The sequence below is a fragment of the Numida meleagris genome, chromosome 10, assembly GCF_002078875.1.
Source record: "Numida meleagris isolate 19003 breed g44 Domestic line chromosome 10, NumMel1.0, whole genome shotgun sequence".
NCBI lineage: Eukaryota > Metazoa > Chordata > Aves > Galliformes > Numididae > Numida > Numida meleagris.
In genome coordinates this window covers 9,316,641-9,340,943 of record NC_034418.1, presented here as the reverse complement: position 1 = coordinate 9,340,943, position 24,303 = coordinate 9,316,641, and the positions used below count along the sequence as shown (strand labels likewise).

Genomic DNA, 24,303 nt, shown 5'->3' with positions numbered 1-24,303 from the left:
AGAATGCATCTTCCTACCCAAACATTCACTTAATACTGTATGAAATGTCTGAAAATAAACCCCTATCTTTTGTCATTTGAGACTTTAGGTTACAAAACTATAACCGAGTTGAAGTGTATCTTACCAAAATATAGTAATACTATGTTATTTCTTTTTAACAACTCAGATATTAAATGAAATTACAGGAAGCATTACTCTAAATTTGCGGAGATTTAAGTTCACAATTTTGCATGCTCTTGACAAGGTTTTCAGAATGGTTCATAGTTTTGACTGCCCTCACTTTTGGGTTCCTGACTCAAAATGCACATCAGGCTCCACTTCTTTGAAACTCATAAAGAGCAAGCCTTTCACAGAAAAAAAAAATGGTTCTTTCAGGGTATTTTAGTGGGTACCTAAAATAGAGAGCCATTTGTTTAAGTCTTGGCTTTCAAGAAATCCCAAAAAAGTGGGCTGTAAGATGCAAAAACGTTGCCAAAGAACATGTGCTAAAAAAGACAACAGACATCTTTGATGTTTTGTACTATCAAAGCCTCATAAAATATGAAAACATTAAAAAAAAAAAAAAAGCAGCTAGTCATTCCTTTGCCCATTGACTGCTCTCTGTTCTGTGAGTGGTCCACAAGTAAAACTGTTTCAAGCTGCCATTCTGCATGTGGGAACCGGGGATGTTCTGTCTTGCACGCAGGAATGTTAACGTTCTCGGAGTGTAAACACCGCTGTTATTGTTAGCACTGGTGTGAGTGAGTAACAGTGCTTACGGTGAGAAACATGCTTCAACTGCACGGCTTTTTGGCACTGAATTAGCTTCACCTCTTTTTCCTTCCCCCAAGGCAAAAACACCTGGAGGGAAGCAAGCATATATCTACGACGTTTTTAAGCAGCTGATTTGTAGAAAGCGCGATAATAACGTAATGGGGGCAAGATGGTCACGACAACCATGCTTTCTTAAGCTGGCTCAGCCAGCTTCCATTCCCGCCTGATGCCGGAGGGAACGCTTTCACCAGGCGCAGACAGGGGAAGCTGCAGTCCCTCCTCCGAGGTGAGGTGAGGCGAGGCGAGGCGAGGCCGCGCCGGGGCAGGCCCCGCGACGCGGGATCGCGCGGGAAGGCGGAGGGCGGGCAGGTGAGGGGGCTGACGGCCCGCGCCGCAGCCGGGAGCGGAGCGGCCCCGGGGGCCGGGCGGGGGCGGGAAGAGAGGCAGGAGGACGGGCCTGGGCCGCCGCTCCCTTCCGCGCTGCCCCGGAGGCCGGGCCGGGCGGAGAGCAACGTGCGGCACCGCCATTCCACTCGCTGCGGCCTGCGCGGCCTGCACCGCCACCCGGCATCGTCCCCTTCCCCACCGCCCCCCGTACCTGCCGGCGCTCCGAGGGCCGCGGGGTGGCGGCTTCAAGCGGTGGCGGCGGCGCTGCCTGCGCGGATGAGCCGGGCCCCGCCGCGAGGAGGGGAAGGGGCGGGGGTGGAGGCGGACGCGGGGCCGCTGCTCGCCCCTGCCAGGCGGAGCGGAGGGGCTGCGGGGAGCGCCGCGCTGCGGGGCGGGCCGTGCCCTCCCCTTCTGCTTTCGGGCTCTGAGGAAGGAACGCGTCGAGGTTCTATGAGAGCAGATGCCGGCGGCAGCGCCCAGCTACAAAGCCATCCCTGCCCACGCCCCCAAAATAAGTGGTTTGTTTTTTTTTTTTTTGGTTTGGTTTTTTTTAGTGGTTTGAACGCTTGTCAAAGCCCCGCGCTTGCTGCTGCCTCAGAATCGGGCCGCGCTGCGGCTCGCGCTGCGAGAAGGCCGCCGTCCGCGTGCTGTCCCCGTGGGCTCAGCGCAGCCCGGGGAGAGTCCCTGCAAAACGGTGGCGCGGAGTTTGACTTTGTGTTCTTTCACGCTGACACAGCTCCAGAGATTTGCGTGTTTTTTTTTTTTTGTTTTTTTTTTTTTTAAGATTAGAATCCCCAAACGAGAGGTGCGTTGTGTTTCGTGCATTGTAAGCTCCGTTGGATTTAACTGTAACACAAACACTAAGGTGCGAAAAAACCTTTATCTCTGCAGCAAAGACCTCCCTGCAACACCAGACTTCTTTTTCCTACTTAACAAGTGCAACCTATGCTTCCTCATTGTAGTGACTTTAAAGCTTTTTCTCATAGCAGAAAGTTTCCCCTTAAAACCTTATACAAATGCTGGCTCCCACATCCAATCACACGACGATTTCCCCCAAATCCATACAAATATGCAGTATGGACTGAAGTGCAATTAACTTCTTCAGCACAACATTCAGGTGCTCTTCCATCACCGTTTCAGAGTCCAGCAATACTTGCTTTTTAGTTCCACAATGAGTTCAAAGCCAGTGTTTCAAACAGGGAGAAATTCAGGGAAAACTTCCTTGGAGGGGCCCAGCAAACTGTAAGCACCCTGGTATTTCAGAGCTTTCAGATCAATGTCTTAGAAGATGCAAAGTCAGGAAGATCTTAAGGATCTATCTTTGCACATTTCCTATGTTTTATAATTAGTTTTTAGAATAAACAGAATGTCTGTTTTCTCTTAATTCTTCTGATTAAGATCCCCAAATAGTTAAACATTTCCACTACAAGTCCATTTATAACTGATTAGGCATGCACTTAAGTCTTGAGTATGTGTATTATTGTGTTTCTGAATTACTTTTAAGCAGTAATTCTCACTGTAAGTACTTGTCAAAGCTGTAGGACATGGTTGCGTTGCTGTGATGCCCTTCCCAGCAGAGTGGCAGGGCTCTAACTCATTTTCTCCCAATTCCCAGCAGTGCTGGAGTCACTAGGTGTCCAGCACAGCTCTGTCCCAACAAGCTGCGTGCCCTGGTCCATCTCTGTGTTTTTGTTTTTTTTTTAAACTGTAATTGGTGCAGGGCCATAAGAGTAACAACAAAAAGAAGTAAAACACCCTGTTTATGTCAGTGTAAACCATGACAGTATCAGCAGCGGGGACTCCAGTGGGACTTTCTCTCCTTGGCCAGCAGCAGCAGACCTGCTTTGATTGTTTGGTTTTTTGGAGATGGGAGGAAAATCTGCCAGGCCAAGAAATACACTGTATAATTAAAATTAGGTTGCAAAACTTAGCTTACATGGTGGATAAGCACAAGTCTGTCACTTATCTGAAAAAAAGACAGTGTAAGGCTTACACTCCATTTAAACTGGGGACAAAATTCCCACTAGCTGCATATGAAATTTGAAGGCGCAGTTCTGTCCTTCAGCATCGTTCCATAACCGCATGCAGGCTCCCTCACATTCTGACTTGCTTCAGTAGTCTTGTGTTTCATCACCACTGTTACTTTTACAAAACTTGTCAACAGTATTAACTCTATCATCAGTATTATTAGCTCTTTTAACAGTATTAACTCTAATATCTTGACTCAAAAGTGTGAAATGGTAATAAAACTATTTCAAATACTTTTTGATGTAAACAGATTCCCATCTCTCTAAACACTGGTTCAGTGATCATAAAAGTGACTAAAGTGTTTAACAAAAAAAGTTTATTACCAAAATACAATATTAAAGTCAATACGTGACAAACTCCTGTAAAGCAAAATAAATTATTCTAACATTGTACAGTATTTCAGAAGGTAGTTAAAGTAGTACTACAGACTTTGCTTCATAGTTCCAAACAGTCATCTATCAGGAACACAATCCTATTGAGAGCTTAAGGCATGCAGCTTAATGTGCTGGATAATTTCATAAAACGAAAGTCATCCTATTTAGTAAGATACAGTATCAGCATTAACTGCAGTCTTTACATGTCAGTTTTCTAATTTTTTTATACTTTGGCTATAAAAGCAGTGCCATAGTGTTACAATACCTTTTCTTAAAAAAATACATGTACCCATGTCCATGAATATCAAATGCAAATGTAAATTTCTATTAAATATATCTTAACAAATGTTACTTTGAGCACCAACTGTACATTTTAAAAAATGATTAAATAAGTGCTTCTGAAAGAGGAAAATACAATAGCTCTGACTGAATCCCATTTCTCCAGGCCAAGCATAAATCGGAAAGATGAAATATGCACCTATTTATCATTATAGCCTAGTACGAATGAAGTTTTTCTCGTTAGTAGAAGTACAGGCATTTAAAATCAAAGCTATAAGTTACAGCTCATATCGTGGACTCCAATGAAAACAAACAGGAAGAGAATAGCAGATAAGCTGATAGTGCTGTGACAGAAGATCCAAAAAATATTTTAAAAGCTTAAAAAAAGGGGAAGACTGCAGTGTTAGTGACTTTGAAATGTGCTTGAAAAACCCTTATATAACATGCAGCCAAGCCAACCATATGCTTTCTAAAACAGATAACCTGAGAAATACTTTGCTTTCAGAAACTAAGCCTATAATTACTTTGCATGCAGAACTTCTGATAAAGGCCATGGGAATTGTGAGTGGGTTACTAACAGCAAGCAGCATGGAGACAGTTAAAAATGCTTCTGTGCCTATGCGAAAGAATCATTTGTTGGCATTTGGTAGGATTGACAGCAGTTTTTAGAGGCTACTAACTTGATGCTATTAGTAACCCATGGTTTAGCAGAAAAAAAGCAACAAGATTGCGAAGAGCAATTGTAAATGGACACATCCTAGTTCTTACTCCCGTTACAAGGAGTCTTGGTGCATTACACTTACTGCTGCAAGTGTGGCCTGAACATAGACCCAAACTGTTAACTTCGAATCAAAGCTACTTGCTTATCTTCTTAGCTTGTGTATGCCAGTTTTTCACCTTTTCTCTCTCACTAGCAAAACAACCTTAAATAACTATCCCTTTATGCAAAAATAAGAACGTGGCAAACTATGGTTTCTGCACATACTGACTAGTTTAACTATCTCTAATTCATTTTGACATGATGTGAATAAATCATGTTTTTCAAATGTAAAATCCTTTTGTAGAAATACGAAAAATAACTTTTAACGGAAAATAGTACTTCACATTTGTATTTAAAGTATCTCAAATATCTCATAAAAATGCTTTGACATTATATCGTGACCAATTTTTAAAGTAAAATATATACTTCTGATATCTAATTTATAAACAAAGTAATATATATTTAATCCAAAGAACAAGTTAAGGAAATCACTTGCAAACAAAAACCACAAAATGTAGCTGGAATCTTCATGCCTTTTGCCCTAGCGTTTCCATTTCATGCTATATTGTAAAGTTGTGACCAGACTTGTTTCTTTTCCTCTTTGCCACTTTCAGTCAGCAGTGCACAGCAGACTACATACAAACGTACATACAGCACCTTCCTGGATTTATTGATGTAGCTTATTTTCTGCTAGCAGAAATGCATAAATGGGAAATATAATGCTATTTTTCTAAGAGCAAGTCATTTTTTAAGTAATAAGCTAAAAAAAAATCAGGTAACTGCATTCCCATGTCAGGAACTAGGCATGCTTCTGTGCAACTGCCATTCTTTAAAAGCAGAAATAAACAGCCACGGTAGAAAGTTTAAATCATGTTATGAAAGGGCTTATTCAGAAGTGCTACTATTTCATTCAATTGAAATGTATATTCCCAACAGTTTAGGTAGCCAACTTTATACATAACCTCAAAAAGTTGCCTGGTAATTAGCCTGATCCCAACTGATATGTAGATGAACATCGTCTACTGCAGACCACTGTTAGCAGGAAAAAAAAGGGAGAGATTTCTACGTGTTCCATAGAAAACAAAGTAATCCTCAATTCCCTTTATAAATTCATCTTAATACACTAGCAAAATTTATTCTACAACTGACTGGTTTTGACGATTTTGCTTAAAATACTGTTTGCCATATTTTATTTTTTGAAATATAACTTTCTGTAGGAAGACTATCTTTCTATGAGCTATTTCTATGGTGACAACTCTGCCACACAAATGGGAAATTTAGTCAGCCAGTGGGATTTTTGAAAGAACTCCAAAGCATTTAGGCATCTCTTAAAATCCCAGTTCATGCTTAACTACACCCTTGGGAGCTACATAGGTTTAAAAATCTCTTTGTGGCAATTATTGTTAACACCTTGATCTCATTAGAAAATAGTCCTCGTATGTACTGCAAAGTAATACTGCAAGTTACAAGTGACATATGAGATGCTCTGTGTTGTTTGGTTTAAATTTTTTTTTTTAAATAGTTCTGCTGAATGTGTTAATAAAGCCCTTAAGAGACAGCAGGTCATTATTATACAGAATCTTTTACACACCATCAATTAAAAAGATATATTAGGATCCAATTGGAGAAATAGTTACTACTCAACTCTGGGTGCTCTAAATCAACAGATAGGATACCACTCTTTTTTGAAACACAGCTTGGAGTTTGTAAAGCCTTAAAAACAGATTGGGAAAATGAAATGTTGAGGCGTATGTGCAAGCACACACATGTCCTCACCCACCTCCCCTCTCTCTACCCTCTGGAATCCAGGCTGAGTTTGATGAGATCATATTGTAAATTTGTATCTGGTGTGTTGCCAGTTTCAAAAAAGAGAGTAAAAAAAGTTACTTGCCTAAATATTTGGAAAACAACAAAGCTTTTCAGTTGATACAAAGCTTTCATAGCTTTTTTCACACCAGGTTTTAACACACTGTACTAATGCATTATTACTGACTAGTACCTGACAATAAAAAGAAAAAAAGCAACAATCCTGCATTCTTGGCACCATATAGAGAAATAACAGATTTATGTGGATTGTTCTATTCCCTACTCCCGATATTTATCTCTGATTCATCAATCCCTGATTAAAATTTTGTATTCTTACTGAAACAAGGACTCAGAATGGGAAACCATCAAGTTTTGTTTGCAATTCTTCTCTTTAGTTTCTCAGGCAAAATTAGCAAAGAAAGAAAATATTCACCCTAGGAAACCCTTTCTCCAACTCACTGTTTCACCTAGTTTGTGCTCTGATTTGTGCCGTGGTCCTTATTTAGGATAATGTTTATTATTTCACCCTCATGTTCTTTCATATGATCCAGCAGATTTTCTTTGTTGGTAGACTCAAAACCACAAATGCAGCAGCAGAAGAGAAGAACACAGTATTCTGTGCCAAGATGGGGTAGAGTGGAGTTCTTTTCTAAACTGCATGAGGTATTCATCAAATTAGGCTTTTCATTTTCATCAGAACCTGAAATTTCGTTATTAGTCTGGTTAATAGACTCTGTAAAAGACACCAGGTTGTCTGAACTTCCTAGAATAGACACTGTACTTTCTTCTGTGCCTTCTAATAAGGTTTTGTCAGGAAGCTGTCCTTGAAACCTGAAAAAATAATAAAAAATGAAACAACAATCAAAACGTACAGTGGTCGCTTTTTGATGGGAATTTTGCTTTGGATCAGAATTGGCTCCTTTGAAAATTCTAAATAGGTTTGAAAGTAGACCTGACATACCTGCTGCTTTGTGAAATTGCATCATTAATAGCCTTGTTGACTTGTTCGTAGTTGTAATTTTGGTCACTTGCATGTTTCCACATGTGGGACTTCAGGGAAGGAGGATGGCTACATACATATCCACAGAGAGAACACCTAAGGAAAAGAAGTGGAAAAGAGATAAAAATTAAGCTTTACAATAGTAGGAATTCATTTCTTCTCCCAAAATGACGAGTAAGCAGCAAGATACACACCAATCCTCATAACTAGGGAAATAAGTATGCAAAATTTAATTCTACAATGCAATTTGTAGAGCCTGAGATTTTAAGATTGGCTCTTTAGACTTCTTAAAAAACTTAACTGAAATCTTATCTGTTTGGCCTACTAAATCTGTTCAAATACTGCAAAAATGCAGTAGTTCTAATGAGTGCAGAAACATGGAGTATATCTGTATGGCATCTGGCAGGCAGATAGTGAGCGCTCTTTGCCGTTGTTCTGAACCAAGCAGAAATTGTAATAATTAGCGCTGCTAATTTAAACTGAACTGATAAAGCCTTTCTTGGTGCAGCATACATTAGTTTCTTTGAGGATCACAAAATTATAGAAGTTGGAAGGGACCCCTTGAGATTTTCCAGCCCCATCCAGCCGTTCAAGCTGGATAAGCTAGAGCAGGTTTCCAGGGCAGCATCCAGTCAGGTTTTGGAACATATCTGCAGACTGAAACTCATACACATGGCAGTTTTGTCCATGAAGATTTCCAGTAGGTAGAGGTACCAAAAATTTTCTATCTTCCAATAGAACACTGTCTTATATGGTATACTGCTTGTTCTTCAACTCAGTTTGAATTTTTTTATATGTAAAATTCAGAAAAAATAACATCCTAAAGAATCCTAGTTATTAAGCTGTATTTGACCTTTTGAAGAACAACTGTTTGAGAAATACTCTTCAAATTTTAGTTTGTTTTTTTTTTGTCCTCTTAAATTTAATTTACACTTTAAGTATTTAGGACGTAAGGCCTTTATGTATACAATTCCAACTACTTCTTATAGGAACAGGATTTCAGCATATACTTCAGTAAATTAAGCACAACTGAGAATGTTTAATACAAGTAATACTTTGGTACATCTTTCTCTCTTTTTCCCAATAATCCAATCTCTCTTTCTAAAAACAGCTGCAAATGCAGACTATTAATAACACTTAGATAAATACATGGCAGGATTCAGGACGGAACAAAAAATTTTTCTTCCTCCTGTGGAATTTGACAGAATAGCTGAAAAACCTTGAAAAAGAAATCATATTTACGTAGAAACATATTGTATACTTACAGACACAAATAACCTGACTGATAAATCCCACAGGACTTTTTTTGTACATGAACATATAACAGAGGAAGTGTTTTATTTATTTATTTATTTGCAAGCATTTTCTGAGATGATAAACTAGTTCTTTCAGCACGAAGGAGATGAATGATACTGTATGACATCACTCCATTGCCTTCTTTATGTAGGAAGATAATTCTGTCCTTCTGGGGAACAACAGGCATGTCCTTCTAGCTCAGCTTGTCTCTATTACTTGATTTAGAACACACTATTCAATTTTTCCCTTTTCCTTCTAATTCGAAGCCTTGTAAAGAAAACGGATGCTTTCAAAAACAGACAACTTCACCCTCAGATTTAAAATCTTAGTATTTCTGATAAGGGTTTTTCAAAACAATGCCACCATTGAAAGTAAAATAAAAGGCAGACCTTATTGTTCATTTATAGATGAAATTAGGCCAAAATGAGTTTTTGCAAAAATAAATAACAACAAAAAAAGTTGATTCCATTCTATATGCATATATATTCCACTTGTGTTTTATTAGGTGATGTTATGTAATTTTTTCTGCACCACTCATACAACTGGGCTTCAGTGGGTTGATACAGTGAATGAAGCAACAGTTCAGTGTTTTTAACCCTTTTTAATTAGTCTTTTTTTTGAAGTGCATTAATTTAGACAGCTAATTTACTACCAGATTTACTTTGCTGAGAGCATGAGCTAAATGCTGTTGACTGCTTTAGCATACATCATCAAAGATACAGAAACTCAACAACTTTTAGTCTGATGCTCTACACTTCATGATCATTATCTAGAATATGATGCATGTTAAATGAAATTATATTATGAGTAACATAATAACCATTGTTATTACTTTTATTTAGGGCAGCGTGATTGAATTCTGGATTCTTACCAGGGTTGTACCTAGAGTAGGATATTAAACAAAGCCAGAAAACATTTCTAGCCACTGGAATTTAACAGTCTATAATTGGTAGAAGTGCCCCTGGCATGGTTTTGGCACATGCATGCTCCCAAACAATTCCAAGCATGCTTTGGTAACTAACACAGTCAAGAAACCTATTGCAATAAGCAGTTTATATGCAACCATGCCATTGTGAAAAGAAAAAGGGATGTCATGGATATATTTAATTAGCTAGCATAAATATCACCTGGGAATGCCCCAATAAATCCCTTTCCTTCTCTCTTTCAAAAAAAAACAAAAAAAGTCACTGGAACAAAGAATGAAACTAGGAGGGAAAAGAATATAATCTGAACTCTGCCTTATATCTTGACAACAAAATCACTACTACCACAGCTTTTTGCTAAATCCAAACTGTTACATACTTGTACTGTTCCATTAGCTGCACTGCCTGATGCTCCTGGGGGTGACGCCTCATATGGCATTTCAAGCTATTCATATTTGTGGTGGCGAAGTCACATACTCGACATCTAAAGAGACAACAACAATCTGACAATTAACTGCTAGCACTATTCCAGAAATAAAATGTATGAGAAAGCAAAGGTATCTGGAAAGACTGCAATTAAAGGCTAACGACACTTAAATGTCATCACTTGGACTTCCGTAACTTTTAATTTTTGGACCATGAGAACCTTTTGCACTCCCCAAAAGTATCCAACTTTGAGCTAGAATCACTACACATGTGGATCATGCTCTGTCCTCACGTCCACCTTGTGCACCTCTTCTGAAGCTGATAAGCATTATGATCTGTAAGGGATGCTCTTGAAGCAGTCATGATGTAAGTTGCTTGGCTATGTTCTGGCTATATTCTGCAAAAGCAGAATACTACCATAAAAACTATAGGGAGACAGTGCACTTAGAATTGAGGCTTGTTCCTTAAGAATATGTGTTCTACTTTATGAAACAGACATTTCTCATGACATTATAAAAGCCAAACTGCCTATTAAGTAATAAAACATCTAAGTTTCAGAGCATTATAGCTGAAGTAAAAGTCACGGGCTAGATCAACATATTCTGATTAAAGTGCCCTAAGACAAGTGTGTTCAGATTTTTTTTTTTTGACTGCTGTCGCGGTATCTATACAGAAAAATAATATATAAAACAGTTCTGATCTAGATCAGGATCCCCAGGTTTGGATCCCACAGTACTTCAAAAAGTACTAAGCTATGCATGCAATTCAATATATTACTGCATAAGTTTCCTATATATAACATTAAAATAGATCTAATGGAAGTCATCAGGACCAGCTAAAATTTTGCATATTTATCAGGATTTAGTTGTTTCTATCTTGAAATAATAAAATGTCCAATAATTACTAAATTTGGTTTACAGGGTGAAAAAGATTGAGACTGCAGGACATTTAATTTGAGATTACTCTCTTTATTTTTGAAAGGATTTAATTGCGCAGTATTAAAATCCAGGAGGTAACAAATCTACAAAAGCGTATCATTAGAGGCTATGTATACAGGTTAATTTCCAGCAATTCTTGTTAAATAAATACTAAAGTATTCGTATGGGTATAAAAATAGAGGCAGTGTAGTTAGGTTGCTATCTGATGTTATGAAAGGCTTGAGGAATACATGTTTCAAAATGAGAAATACCACGAATACTGGATCTTTACAGTTTTTACGCTGTGGCTTGAGTATCCCACCAGGCCTGCAGATGTATCTAAAGGACTTGTGCAAAAATAACAAGAAAAGCAAGCTGGATCAGTAGGCTTAAATTTAGTATGCAGCAGTCTATAGCATCAATGGAAATATTTCAATGGTTCCTAGATCAAACAGGCTAGCTAGCACTAACTCAGAAGATAACAAGACACTACAGATCTACTGTTCCAACCTCACTAAGTAACAAATAATGGCAACAGGGAAGATTCTGAGAAAAAGAAAAATCTATTTGTATTCCACGTGTGTTCTCTGAGCACACATCTTGCAAATTTTTGCGAGTGATATTGAATATATCATTATAATGCACAGATCAAAATAAAATGTCCTGTGTTTTATAATTTAGCCAAAAAAGAAAGCCCAAGACTGAACTCAGCATTTCAAGGTGTTAAGATGAGTTTCTAGAATTTGTGCTAAAGAGACAAAAATTGTATTAACTCACGTCTATTTTCTAGCCACTAGAGAGGGACAGAGATCCACAAGAAATAAGCAGATTTAAATTGCAGTTTATGCAACATGATTTATTTTTTTCCGCTGAGGAATTAAACTATACAGTAATACACAGAATTCTGATATCTAAAGTTTCTACATAAATCCATGTAACATCCTTTATAGAAAAGCTATATCTGATCCTAAATGTATTAACACTGTTTGAAACCTGTAAAAAAGGTGAAGGGGCTGGGAACAGGACAACGGGCAGAATTCTACCAAACAGAATAAGCCAATACATTATGGACACACCTTGACTCCTACTTCTTTCAAAAAGAAATGCATATCTTGCTGTTTGCCTTACTGCTTTAAAACAAAGCTTAATGGCAATGGATAATGCTTCGCAAGAAAGCAAATTCAAAATAAAGTGTTAAAGGAGTTTGCTAAATATATTATTACTAGTGGCCAAAGTTCAAGGTATTTGCTTCCCTATGCACATCTGGACGCTTTAAAGTGAAAACAGGCTGTTTTTACATAACATCCTGGAGATGATAGCAAATCTTAATTACACAGTTTGAGTCAAACCATAAGTGTGGCTCCTTCAAAGTTGCAGTAAAATTATTGTATTGACATTCTTTAACAATATCTTCAAAATTCCATGAGCAATACAGTAATCTTTTTAGTTAAAACAAGCAGTTTACGAGCTTAGCATTAGTTAGCAATAATTGAGACACTTACCTATATGGCTTATCAGAGTTATGAATTCGTCTGTGATTTCGTACGCCAACGTAAGTTGTGCTGGTGTAGTCACAAACATCACATCTATACAGTTTCTGAACTGAAGACTTACTTCCTATATAAAAAAATACAAAATGTTAGAGATTTGCATCCAGCATTGTACAAAGTTCTCAGGTGATAATTTCAGCACAGCTGAAAATTATGAAACATGAATTAACTTTAAAGGTAATACTTTACTGGATCAAACCGGCAATGGACATAGAGATAATAAAGGTGTATTTTGTTTATCATGCTGTTCTGCATTTGCCCTATCATTCACTGGCATTACTAATGTTTTAGGAAGACACATTTTTCCTCTCAATGAACACTTCCATTCTTCCTCCAGTTGGGTCAAAATCCTGGGTTACAGCAAAAGTTGAAAAAATGTGAGAGAATGAATCAAATGAAGAAAAAAAGAGGGGCACTGATAAAGGATAAGTTTCTACCTGGCAAATATAGTAAAGACAAGCAAACGGTCTCTTGAAGCACTCAGACTCTTTTTATCATCCACTTTTAGAAGGATCTGAGATGACTTAAAAAAAAAAGAAAAAAAGATACCGACCAGATGTATTAAGAAATAATTTGGAACTTCTCCAAATTACTGAAAAGCAATTGCAATAAAATCGTTTTTTCTTCCAGAATGAAAGAGACTCTTGAAAAATTAATGGTTGCAGAGACAAAGGCTAATGACTAATTTAACACAGGAAAATGTGTGCTCGCAAGTGCACAGTTGGAATATTTTTGGGCCATGACTTCGTAGACTTTAACAGTCCTATTCCTGCTCCCTCACTGAATAATGTAACTTATTTGGGTTGAAATATTAACGTTTAGGAGGAGGGATGGTATTTCTATAAAGGTCTTCTTCCTGCTCCAGCCAATGGTGCAGCCTTCACATGCTCCTCAAATGAGATAACAGCAGAAATACAAAGGAACAACATATTGGAGCTGTTTAAATCAGCACTACTGCCAAAAGAAGTATTGAATTAACATCTAAGGGTTTCCTTTCTGCATCTGACCTGTTCAGTAGCCTAAGTTTTAGAATTCTACTTTTCCAAGTGCAAGTAAGGTGCTCAAGTTCACTTCATCTTTATACAAATTCCTATTCGCTGAGTGAATAGTCAAGCCATTAATCTCAGTTATGTACAGGAGCTTTGAAGAAATTGATACAGATCCCTGGAGAATTTCTCTGATGGGTACTTTAAAGTAGATCCCAAGACCAAAATAAATACGTGGTTCATCATGTAATGTATGGGAGGCAAAGTAAAGCTCCGATCTTGCAAGAACTTCCATAACTCTTCATGTTCCTATGAGCAACATCTCCAGCACAAACCATTACTTTGTATTGTGAAGAGCTCCAAAAATTAGCATTTTTGGTTCAACATTTGAAATAATTAGGTAGGGCGGACACACCAGAGAGTTATTTTGAAGAATATACAGTATGTCGTATAAAATAAAATAAAAATCAGAATGCACAGATAGTCTGAAACAAACTTTAATGATCCTGCGTGTATAAAGATAAATAAAAATATTTCTTACTTTTTACTTCAAAATGTAACATGCCAAATTGCTCACTCACCTGGCATTGAAACAAACAAAAAAAACAATATGGAAGTAATACTTAGTGTGCACTCTTTGCAATTCAACATTGATGTTCTTAAAGCAAAATATATCTGAATTTTTCCTACTATATTCTCATATAGCTTTTAAAAATGTATTGTTGCTTAAAAGATCTTTAATGCAAATTATCAAAACAATCTTAATGTTACCCTTGGAGACTGCAGTTATTCTTTTATTAATGCACATTTATGCAGGGGAACTCAGATGAAGACAAAGACACTGGGTGCAGATCTACTGTAGAGTAGGAGTTTTATGAAGGTTGGGCTACTGCATGCTCTACTTGAATGGGTTTTCCATCTGTAATGCTGAAACTTTAGAAAAAACAGCTTCTAAATGTATTTTCTGTTATGAACTTGGTATTTTATTGGGCAGTAAGCTTAAAGCAAACAGTATCTAATGGGATTTTTAAAGTGTTATGCAAACACATTATCTACTGCATAGTTATAAGGGGCTAACCATCCAGCAGCACATACTTAGGAGCAATTATTTATATCAATCAGTACTTTAGTTTTATCTCTTCAACAAAATGCCCGTAAATTATAATACATCATATAATCTCTAGCTGAAGCAAAGTAGCAGTGCTGTCCCCTGCCTCCTCTGATGGCTTATTTCTTGAGGTTCTAGGGGCTTTTTTGCTTTTTGGATTGAGGTCTCCTGAAAATGAGCATGGAAACCACAGGTCTTTATTCTTGCAACACTAACAGGTGCTCCTGTAATTCTGCTTATTACCCTATTCCTTCATTATTAGACATTTACAATCCAATCATATCCAGTGTCACAATGCTCCCTTTTAATTTATTGTACAACCATGATGAATAAAGAGACTTTTAGGACTAACTATTTCATAAACAAGAAATGAAACTGTTCCAGCTCAGGCATCTTTCACATAAACAGATGCTGTGCCATAAACTTCTTTGTTTTGTGTCGCTTTATAGGGATGACATCTGTTTGACAAGAGATTGCTGTACTGCAGTGGTGTTGCAATTTGATTATAAATTGGTTCTGAAATAATTTAAGCAATCCAAAGTATGAGTTAATACAACTTTAAAAGGAGAACTGTTTTCATTCAAGCCACATTACTAAATTTCATGTGGGGTAAACAATCAGTTAAAGTGCCTGGATATAACACTTTTATAAGACAGTAATGAGCAAAAATATATATTTTAAAAATCTCTAAAGTAATTAAAAACAGGGTGTTTTCACAAACGGAGGGTCCTCTTTCATGGAGTTCAGTTACAAGGTCAGGATATAAAATCTAACAACACCTTTTTAAAATGTAGTATCTTCAAAAGCAGCTAGCCATCTTCATTTTCTAACTTGTACACTGAAAGCCAGAAAAAAGACGCAGTGTGAGCTAACAAAATGCAAGTCAAGAGCTATGGATCTCACTTTATTCTGACGTGTACCATATTGCTTTGGACAAATTGTTAGTGGTTCAAGCCATCCAACCTGACTCATGCTGGTTAGTATCTCTTTTCGTAAGTGTCCGTGCTAACGTCAGCAAGGTGAGAGTAGAACCCAGAGTTTCCAACTGCAGTCTATGTACTATTACAGTACACATTTTGCTATCTAAATAGAGACCATAGGTGGGACAGAAAAGTGCTATGTACACAAAATGTGAAATATTTTGGCTCAGTCGGTGAGAGGTGATATAATTACTAGCGTTTTCCCACAGTGCTCTAAAATTGCCAAGTACTAAAAATTACAGTGTTGCCTAAAGAAGTGTTGTAAATATTTTCAGGAAGTTTAACTCAACAGAGAAGAGGATGCACTGAAGATATAATATTAAATATTGGTCCTCCTGGATACTCAAAGGATTTTAAGATTGCAGGATACTCAAAGGATTTTAAAGCTACATCTTCCCTAAACTTCAAAAATTGGCTGTCTTCCCCCTATTTCACTGTCTTTATACATCAGGTTTGTTTTGCTTTTCTTAAGAAAAAGATATGATTAAATTACATAGTTAACCAAACATTTAGAAAATGGCTACCTATTGTTACCCTGGCAATGTATACAGACAACTTTTCAAATGCCTTACATTTGCTTCTCTAGAGCTAAAACAAACAAACAACTTATTTTGGACACTTCATAATTTAAATAGAAATTTCTAATCACAGAATGGACAGTATTGTATGCATATGCTGATATCAAACTGTGTTATCACAGTGTTTAAAAAAAGGCTGCCTCTGTTCACTTCAGGCAATTTGAAAAATACTGTAGCTGTTGAAGAAAGGAAAAAAAAGGTGGTTTTTTTTGAAATAGCAGAGTAACAATCAGTACCCATTATCTGTTAAGTATTTTAATTGATTTTGCAAAAAGAAGAAATATGGGATTGAATTACACACGCAAAGAATGTCTTGCCTACTAACATACGTCCATAACAAATGATCTCAAAATGGATCATTTATAGTAATTTTGCACATTTACATGCATTTAGGTTAGGAATACACATGAAAATGTTTTGGCCTGAAAGAGATCTTAAAAACAGGAAGCCTAAAAGTATATCAAACAAGCAATTTTACAAATAACTTTTTGTAATTTCAAGTGACAATATAAACAGTACCTTCTCTTTCATCTTCTTCACTGGAAACTATTAGTTTGTTAGATGTGGATGTTGCAAAGATATCTGGAAGACTGTGCTGCTCTCTCTCATGATTTCGCAGTTGGCTCTGAAAACACAATTTCCCATGTTTAGATATACACTACAAACATCCACTGGTTACTTCAGACACTGCAGTGGCTTACACATTGTTACTCAAGTTTTAATGACAACTGTTATAATATGTACATTAATGTATATACACATTATCCCTCAGATACTTTTACTAGAAACAAAACCAAAATATATAAATCGATTAGTAACATAAAGGATTGATGAAAATAATTGAGATGATTGTGACTTGTGTTGATTTTTTATAAAATCTGTTCACTAGAAAAGTGACAAAATTCATTTCATATTCAGATATACCATAATGTGTTGACTTTTTTTTTCTTCCAAGCTTTTTCTTTTCCCTTATTTCCTTCTTCCTCCATTCTCATACACAAGTGGCAAACAGTTATTCCTCCAGAATTATTATATACTCCAGAAACAATCCGAGATCAGAGGCTAGAGGATGGCTTGTGTGAAAACAGGCTCAATTTTCTTATTGCCTACTGACTTAAGAATATGTTACTGTAGTTTCTACTTGCCTGGGGAGAAGGAGGGACAGCCTTTTTCTACCCAATCTCTACATTTTTTTCAAATTAGGACTAGACAATGGGAAGTAAGGGAAAATCCGCACCACCACTGCCTACAGGAGTTTTGGTTTTAAGACTACATTCTGTTGCTATCTATTCTATGTTCCTAACTACTGACCTGAGTATATAGGAACACACACACCAGCAATAATGCTTAATACCAAGATAATACAATATTCTGCTCTGGCATGTCATCCTTCAGATCTCAGTTCTACAGAACATCAAGCCCCAAACAACAACAGAGGAAGAAAGAAAAGAATTTGTTTCAGTTTCTCTCATGATCCCCAGTTACCATTACTTTTGTACACATTTCCAACTAGTCTGAACGTTTGAGCATTCTTTTAAAGTTTCAGCTATTAAGTTCTCCGAAGCTTCCACTTCTTTAGTTGGTACAGGTTAGCAGAACAACAGGATATTAAGATATCCATTAGATGGTTCTCATGAAAATAACTTACGTGAAGAAGATAGTTTATTTCTGTGGGTAAGGCAAAGTAATTATAGCTGAATGGTATATTTGGAAAGTACTGCTGGCAATAATCTCCAATTGTAATGAAAATGAAGCCAGGCTGTCAGAATGAATGTAGACAAAAAGCGGGATCAACAGTTATAAAAAAGCAGGAAAACAGTTTATTTAGCTATTATAGACAAACTCAGGAAATAACTTTACCTTATAATGAAAGGATTCTTCACATTGCTTGCACTGATACATTCTTGCTTTGCAGTGGTTGATCATGTGGCTCTCTAAATCCTTACTATTGTCAGCAATGTGTTCACAGATAGGACACTGATAGGGCTGCCTCTGACGATGGACTCTCAAATGTTGTTTTATGTAGCCCTTATTACCACTGCTGTAGTGGCAGAGGCGACAGCGGTAGGGTCGGTCTACATTAGGTATATATTCTACTAGGTTACTTCCTGGAACATGTGCATCATTTGCATTTTGGCATTGTGCGTTGTCTTGTAATTCTTTCAAAATGTCATCATCAGAAGCATTTTGATCTGTCCTCTCCTTCAGTTTTTCAATGACAGTGAGTAGTGACATACTGATGCCCATTTTAATTGGTGCTTCTGATAACTCTGGCCTTTCTTTTTGTATCTCAACTATTGCACATTCACTTTGGTTTAAGCCAGTAAACTCCTCTGATGGATTCTTAAGTGAGGATACCACTCTAGAACGAGCCATGCATGGGCCATCAGCCTCACCCTGCCCTGTATGTGCATCCACAGAGTCTTCCCCAGTCAACGTCCTCAAGCTAGACCTTGTTAGTTCTGCAGCTCTGATAGGCATCGTAACAAGAGCTTCTGCAGCTAGTGAGTGTAGTCGTAAAGACTCTGAATTTGTCCTTCTTCGTACAGGAGGTGCATTTTCATCAGTTGTTACATTTTTTATAGAGCTTAATTCATTATCTTTCTTGTCAGTATTATTCCATCCTATTATTACTTCTTGGATTTCACCTGAATGATAAACTTCATTGGGTTCTTCACAGGTAACATGGGACTCCTCCGAGATTGATTTTTTTTCTGTTTCAATGTCAGTGTTCATCAAGAAAGGCTTTTGTAAGACACTTTCTTCAGCACCTGGCAAACGCTCGACTATTACATTAACGTGACCCTCTTTATTTGGGCTACAATTAATGATTTTCTGTGCTGATGAAAGTAGGCTATCAGTTATCAAATTATCCTGTTCTGTATCTGACACAGTCTCCTCTGTAGTAGGAGAATGTACTACAGACTGATTTATCATCTCATCTTCTTTTATATTTGTTCCTACTGGTGATTTACATGACAGTTGCTCGGAATTGCAAATCTGAAGCTGAAGAGTAGGTTCACTATGAATATCTAGGTCATTGTTTTCCAAAGAAAGAACAACTGTATCCATGCTATGAGATGTATGAGTTACAGCTGTCTCTGACAAGTTGGCGGATTCATTTTCTTCCTCAAAGATAGGATAGGAACAATTAACTTCACCTGCATGTTTCCAAGCATGTGTTTTCAACATTCGTTGCTGACCACAGGTGTACCGACAAATTAAACATCGGTACATGCCGTACTGCTCATAAGTATACCATTTCCTCCTACCCATTTCAGATATGTGACTAGACTGAGTGTTATCTTTACATTCTGTACTTCCAGCCCCTGATTTGACATTTCCTTCCACTGTCCCTTGCAAAAACGAGCTTGAGGCGTTTACACATTGCTGCACATTTGTCTGGATGGTATTTTTACCTTCATTCTCGTGATGACTTTGGAAGTGAGATTCAAGTTCTTCTTGGTTTTTAGAAGCAAAATGACACTCTGAGCACATTAGTATCACCTCGTTTTTCTGCCCATGTTGTTTTATATGTTCTTGTAGCGTTAAGAGAGAAGGTGATAGAAACTTACATAGACTGCACTGGTAGCATGTCACCTTCTTTTTGCTTTGTGGAAGACATTCAGTCACAAAATAGTCAGCTTGTAACTCTTCAGTCTTTTTAGTAGCAATAACAGATAGCTCAATTGCTTTAGCTGGGATTTCACAAAGATTATCTGTATCAAAGGACTGGGCAGAAGCATCAGGATGGGAACGTTTTTTCCCTATTAAAAGGCATCTTTGTGATTTCTCACTTTCAACTATTTTGCTTAGCTTCTGGATAACATGGATTAATGGATCAGTTTTACATTTTCTCTGATCTTCACTGCTTTGCAGTGTTGGGCCAATGACTGTTTCAGAAATCAGTACAGCCTCCTGTTCTCCAATATTTGGCATCAATACTGCAACACTACTTCCTTCTTCCATAATATCTAGGAGAAAAATATTAAAATATTAGAAATTATACAAAATAATAAAAAAACAATCCAGTACTATTTAAGTTCTTTTACTAAATGTGGAAGACAAAACCCACTAACTTTACAAAAACTTTCGGAACGGTGATAAAAATAGCCAAATATTTTGAGGACATTAAGTAGATATATAGATGCTATTCAAAACAGTTGCACAGAGTATTTCCAAAACAGCCTCTGTGTGTCTCCAAGTTGTGTAACAGCAAGATAAATATTTTTCCAGCATAAGTTCATTAGCATTGTTGGAGTTATTGTATTTTTCTTTACAAGGACTACATGTCTGAATGCTGGACACTTAAATATACTAATCAACAGGAACTGGCAGATTTTTACTTAAAAGCTATGCTATGATATGGAAATGCATCCCTAACATTCTCACTCTGATACACTGATGTCTCCTAAATAGGTAAATAAGTAATTCTGGTATTATATTAGTCATTTCACCTTGACTATATTAAAGGTCATTCAAAGTCAAATTATATTTATTAGAAATGTTATCTTCTAGAAAAGCTACTAACTGTAGCTTTTCCTGCAATTAAGGAAAAATCAATTTTTACTAAAGTTATGATTTTTTTTCTATTTTGAGGGAAAGCTAAAGGCAGTAGCTATTTCCACTTACACTTCCTTTAAACACATCCAACTATAAACCACAGGCAATAATGTGGTACTGCTGGAGGTTAAATTAGAAACCTATATGTAAAAATTTACATGAAAAGATAGTTTGTGATGTGGGCAAAGCTTTGGGGTAGGGATGGAACTTCCAGACAGAAAGTCTTCCAGTGGAATTTACTTCTGAAAAAATGTCTGAAAATAATCTACACAAGTTTCACTATATATATATAAATAGTTATGTAATATACAATAGATACTTGATATACTGTGTATAAAACATAGAGCATAAGGAATGCCAGTTGTTTCATTTACCAGCTATCCTCAAAACTTTATCCCCAGTTCTTTTGTGTTGATTTTTTTTTCTGTTTTTACAAGAAAGACGCACAGGCCAAATCAGAAGGTCTACAGCTGGCCTGAAGACCCATTAAATCCTTCTTTTCTACTTCTGGATTTAGTATTTAGCTGGAATTTACAACTGATAATGTCTTGCTAGAGAACGTTGTTTACTCTGGCACATAAACAGGAATAAAAGCCTTCCTTTGCCCACACGCAATGTAAAGAGCCTGCCCCAGAGATGTGCCAGAGGCAGCCACAGCAAGGATCTGTTACCAAAGGCAGCACTGTGTGAGTCAGAATGTTGTTTAGACTGATGTAAATAATGCATTTGTATTTTCACATTACAGGAGATGCAACAATGTTGGGGAAACTTTCGTTATAATCCCGGAAGACTTCATGGGATTGCCCAGTGCTAACAGAAGATTTGCAGACTTATTTGCTGAGGCAACACCAGGGGCACGAATGAAGCATCTTCCTGTTACTGTATAGCATGGAGATAAAGAATTCACATTCAAGGGAACTTAAATAAAAACTGCAGGAAATTCCTTTATTGTATAGAAAAGCAGCGCAAGTGTTTTGATTTTAAAATAAAACTAATCTTACTATTCAACACAAGAACATACAATTTCTATTTTAATCTAATAGAACTAGAAATTGATTTTCTTATATTTAATTATTACAGCTAGCAGAGTTACCTTGGGACATGCCTTTCTTATTATTATCAGATTTTTATTTAAAAAACACTATTAGAGAAGATACGGGACTACAGTTTCGTGATTCTTTGTTCCTCATCTTTTGGATAGTGAGCATAATATACTGCCTCCCTTAATATTTTTGTCTGAACACACAGATTTTTTGAATCCATCAAGAAATGAACTACATATAACAACCTGTAATTATTCCACAATAGGAGTTAAGTGCTTCTACTAATAAAGAACAGGTTGTTACAGTATTTCTGTACTTAAATAGAATCTGCATTTAACAATTTATTTAAAGTAGAGATAAATCATTGAAGATACTCATTCAGAAGAACTCAAATTTATTATCTTTGGAGCTTTGGGAGAGCTATTGGGTGCTGAATTTATGCAAAGATAATATGTGCAGGATCAAGACCTTTGGATGCTTTCTACTGAAATTCAATAAGATAAATAAAATTACTGAAATGACTAAATAACATTAGTAATAAAATTACTAAAATTGCACCAACAAACTGTAAATAAGCAGAATGCTGCTTACATTTCCAAAGCATCTGTCTTATAAATTTGTCAGCCTTAAGGCCGCTATAATTTTTTTCAAAAGCATTCATGATGCTGGTTTACAGAAAAATTCTGAGCAGAACTAACTCAAAAGTTATTTTTATTTGCCATTCAACTTACTGTTCAGGCTTGAGTTCCTTATAATTGAAAAGCTCAGTAACTACTGGGAAACTCAGACTCACACTGCAGGGTTTGTGTTTGGAACATTTCCCTGAAGTAATAATTCTGAACAAGCAAATATTGGCCCTACTTGTTTCACCTGAAAGCAGAACAGAAATTAAGAGGCAAGACTACTGAAAGACCAGAGAAGTCAAATGTTTCCACATAATATTGCTATGACAAAAACAGAAAACAGCAAATGCCACCAGATGTTTGATCTTTGGATGTTTATAGCAGCTTGTACGTTACCAGCTGTGTAATTATAGTATATATGGATATTAATAAAGTTAAGTAGTTCTTCATTTAGAGTATGCGTAACGTTGACCGGTGCTTTGTTACACAGGGGGACAGCACAGGGATGGCTGATCCCGGTATGCACCTGTGGGCCCGGCCGCCTACTCGCGGAGGCTGCACCCCGCGGGGCAGGGAAACTGCTGCTAGCGGAGCTACGCTGCCGGCGGCCCTGCGCCGGGACGGCCTCCCTGGTGCAGCGCAGGACCTGCGTCTCGGGGCCGGCTGGCTACGGATTTCCCCCCTCCCTCCCTTCGCAGGATGCCCCTTCTCGCCCCACGCCGTCCTCTTGCCCCGTGGCTACTCCCAGCACTGCCGCCAATCCCGGCGCGCTCCCCGCTTTATATCGCGCAGGTGCCGACGGCGTGGCCCTAAGGCAGCGGGCCTGCGGTAGGCGAGAGGCGGCCGGGCTGCGCGCAGCCGGCGGGGGAGGCTCGTCGGGAGCTGCCACCTCCCGCGCTCCGCACATGGGCTCTGCTCTGAGCACCACCCTAGGGCCTGCCTGGCGCTCCCGCTTTTCGCGCCCTACCTGCCCACCCGTCGGCTTCCGCCGGGCCGCTCCCCGCTCGCGGCTGCGGCGCCGAGGGGTGGCTTGGGGTTAATTTTTATTTTAAACGGGGAAAAAAAAAAAATTCCTCACCCCCTTGGACACCGCTTCAAGATGGCGACGATGGAGACCGTATCACGTGACCGGCGGGCACGGATCAGGTGATCAGCGGGAGGGGGGGGTACTGCCGCCGTGCTACCGCCTCTCTGTCGTTGCCATGGGGACGGGTCCTCGCTGGGTGGCACCGGGTCCGAGTGCCCAGGAGGGGCGTCCGCCATCGGCTCGTTGGCAAGATCTCGTTGTTTACGGCAGTACTGCGAGGCTCATTGCCACAGAAGCCACTACATAAAAGTCCACAGATTTTTGGGGTCTAAAATGACAAATAAATGCAAGTGATATCGCACGTAACCTAAAGAGAACGGATGAGGGGGTGTTTCAATTTAAGTTAGCAGGAATACAGAGTTGAAAGCATACACTGCATGTCAGGGTCAACCTTAGAAACTGCACACCAGGAATGTTACATGCTGTGAATTTGAGATATTTCATGTGAATAATAAGTTTCAGCAGTGGCTCAAGGCTAAGTAACGACAAGTGAAATCTAACATTTGTTTCCAGAAAGGGACTTGAAGTGTGTTGATGTGGGTACAGACGAACTTTGGTGGGATCTTGTAAAATTGGAGGAACTTTTCTGCAAGTTTACTTCCTTCCGCAGGTTGAAGTTTTGTTGATGATTGTGTGTTGTTTTTTATGTGTAGGAGATGCATTTGTAGTATTGGCAAATTAGGTATTGTTGAAAAGACAGAGTTTTCCCTGTGTATGGGAACTGCTGAGTCATGGCCTGAACAACTGATTGAGCACCTGGAGGAAAGACCCAATCAGCTCTGGGAGCACAGGTGAAGGCAATTCACCTGTGTGACTGGAGGCCTATTAGATCTCAT

General features: G+C 38.0%; 2 protein-coding genes and 1 long non-coding RNA gene across 7 annotated transcripts in view; 1 reads left to right on the top strand and 2 right to left on the bottom strand.

Moving 5' to 3' along the window:
• The window catches only part of DPY19L3 (dpy-19 like 3 (C. elegans)), a 30,434-nt gene extending 28,595 nt beyond the window's left edge, over positions 1-1,839 (bottom strand). For 2 of the 4 annotated variants that reach the window (XR_002442108.1, XM_021408288.1), the window contains exon 1: positions 1,352-1,839. The gene's annotated coding sequence lies outside the window, so the exon portion shown is untranslated. The remainder of the gene's footprint in view (positions 1-1,351) is intronic. The other 2 variants (XM_021408287.1, XM_021408286.1) reach the window with 2 other exon arrangements.
• LOC110404218 lies at positions 5-21,722 on the top strand. The gene is made up of 2 exons (XR_002442110.1): positions 5-1,039; positions 21,460-21,722. It is a non-coding gene; the product is annotated as an uncharacterized LOC110404218 (long non-coding RNA).
• Positions 3,463-23,778, bottom strand: ZNF507 (zinc finger protein 507). Of its 2 annotated transcripts, XM_021408284.1 has the most exons (7): positions 23,459-23,778; positions 18,012-20,125; positions 16,671-16,776; positions 12,452-12,566; positions 9,986-10,090; positions 7,349-7,483; positions 3,463-7,218 (listed from the first exon to the last, which is right to left on the bottom strand). In XM_021408284.1, the coding sequence occupies exons 2-7, from the start codon at positions 20,118-20,120 to the stop codon at positions 6,855-6,857; spliced, it is 2,934 nt and encodes a 977-aa protein (XP_021263959.1). In that variant the 5' UTR covers positions 20,121-20,125; positions 23,459-23,778; the 3' UTR covers positions 3,463-6,854. The 2 variants fall into 2 exon arrangements, with proteins under 2 accessions (XP_021263959.1, XP_021263960.1); XM_021408285.1 differs by lacking the exon at positions 9,986-10,090.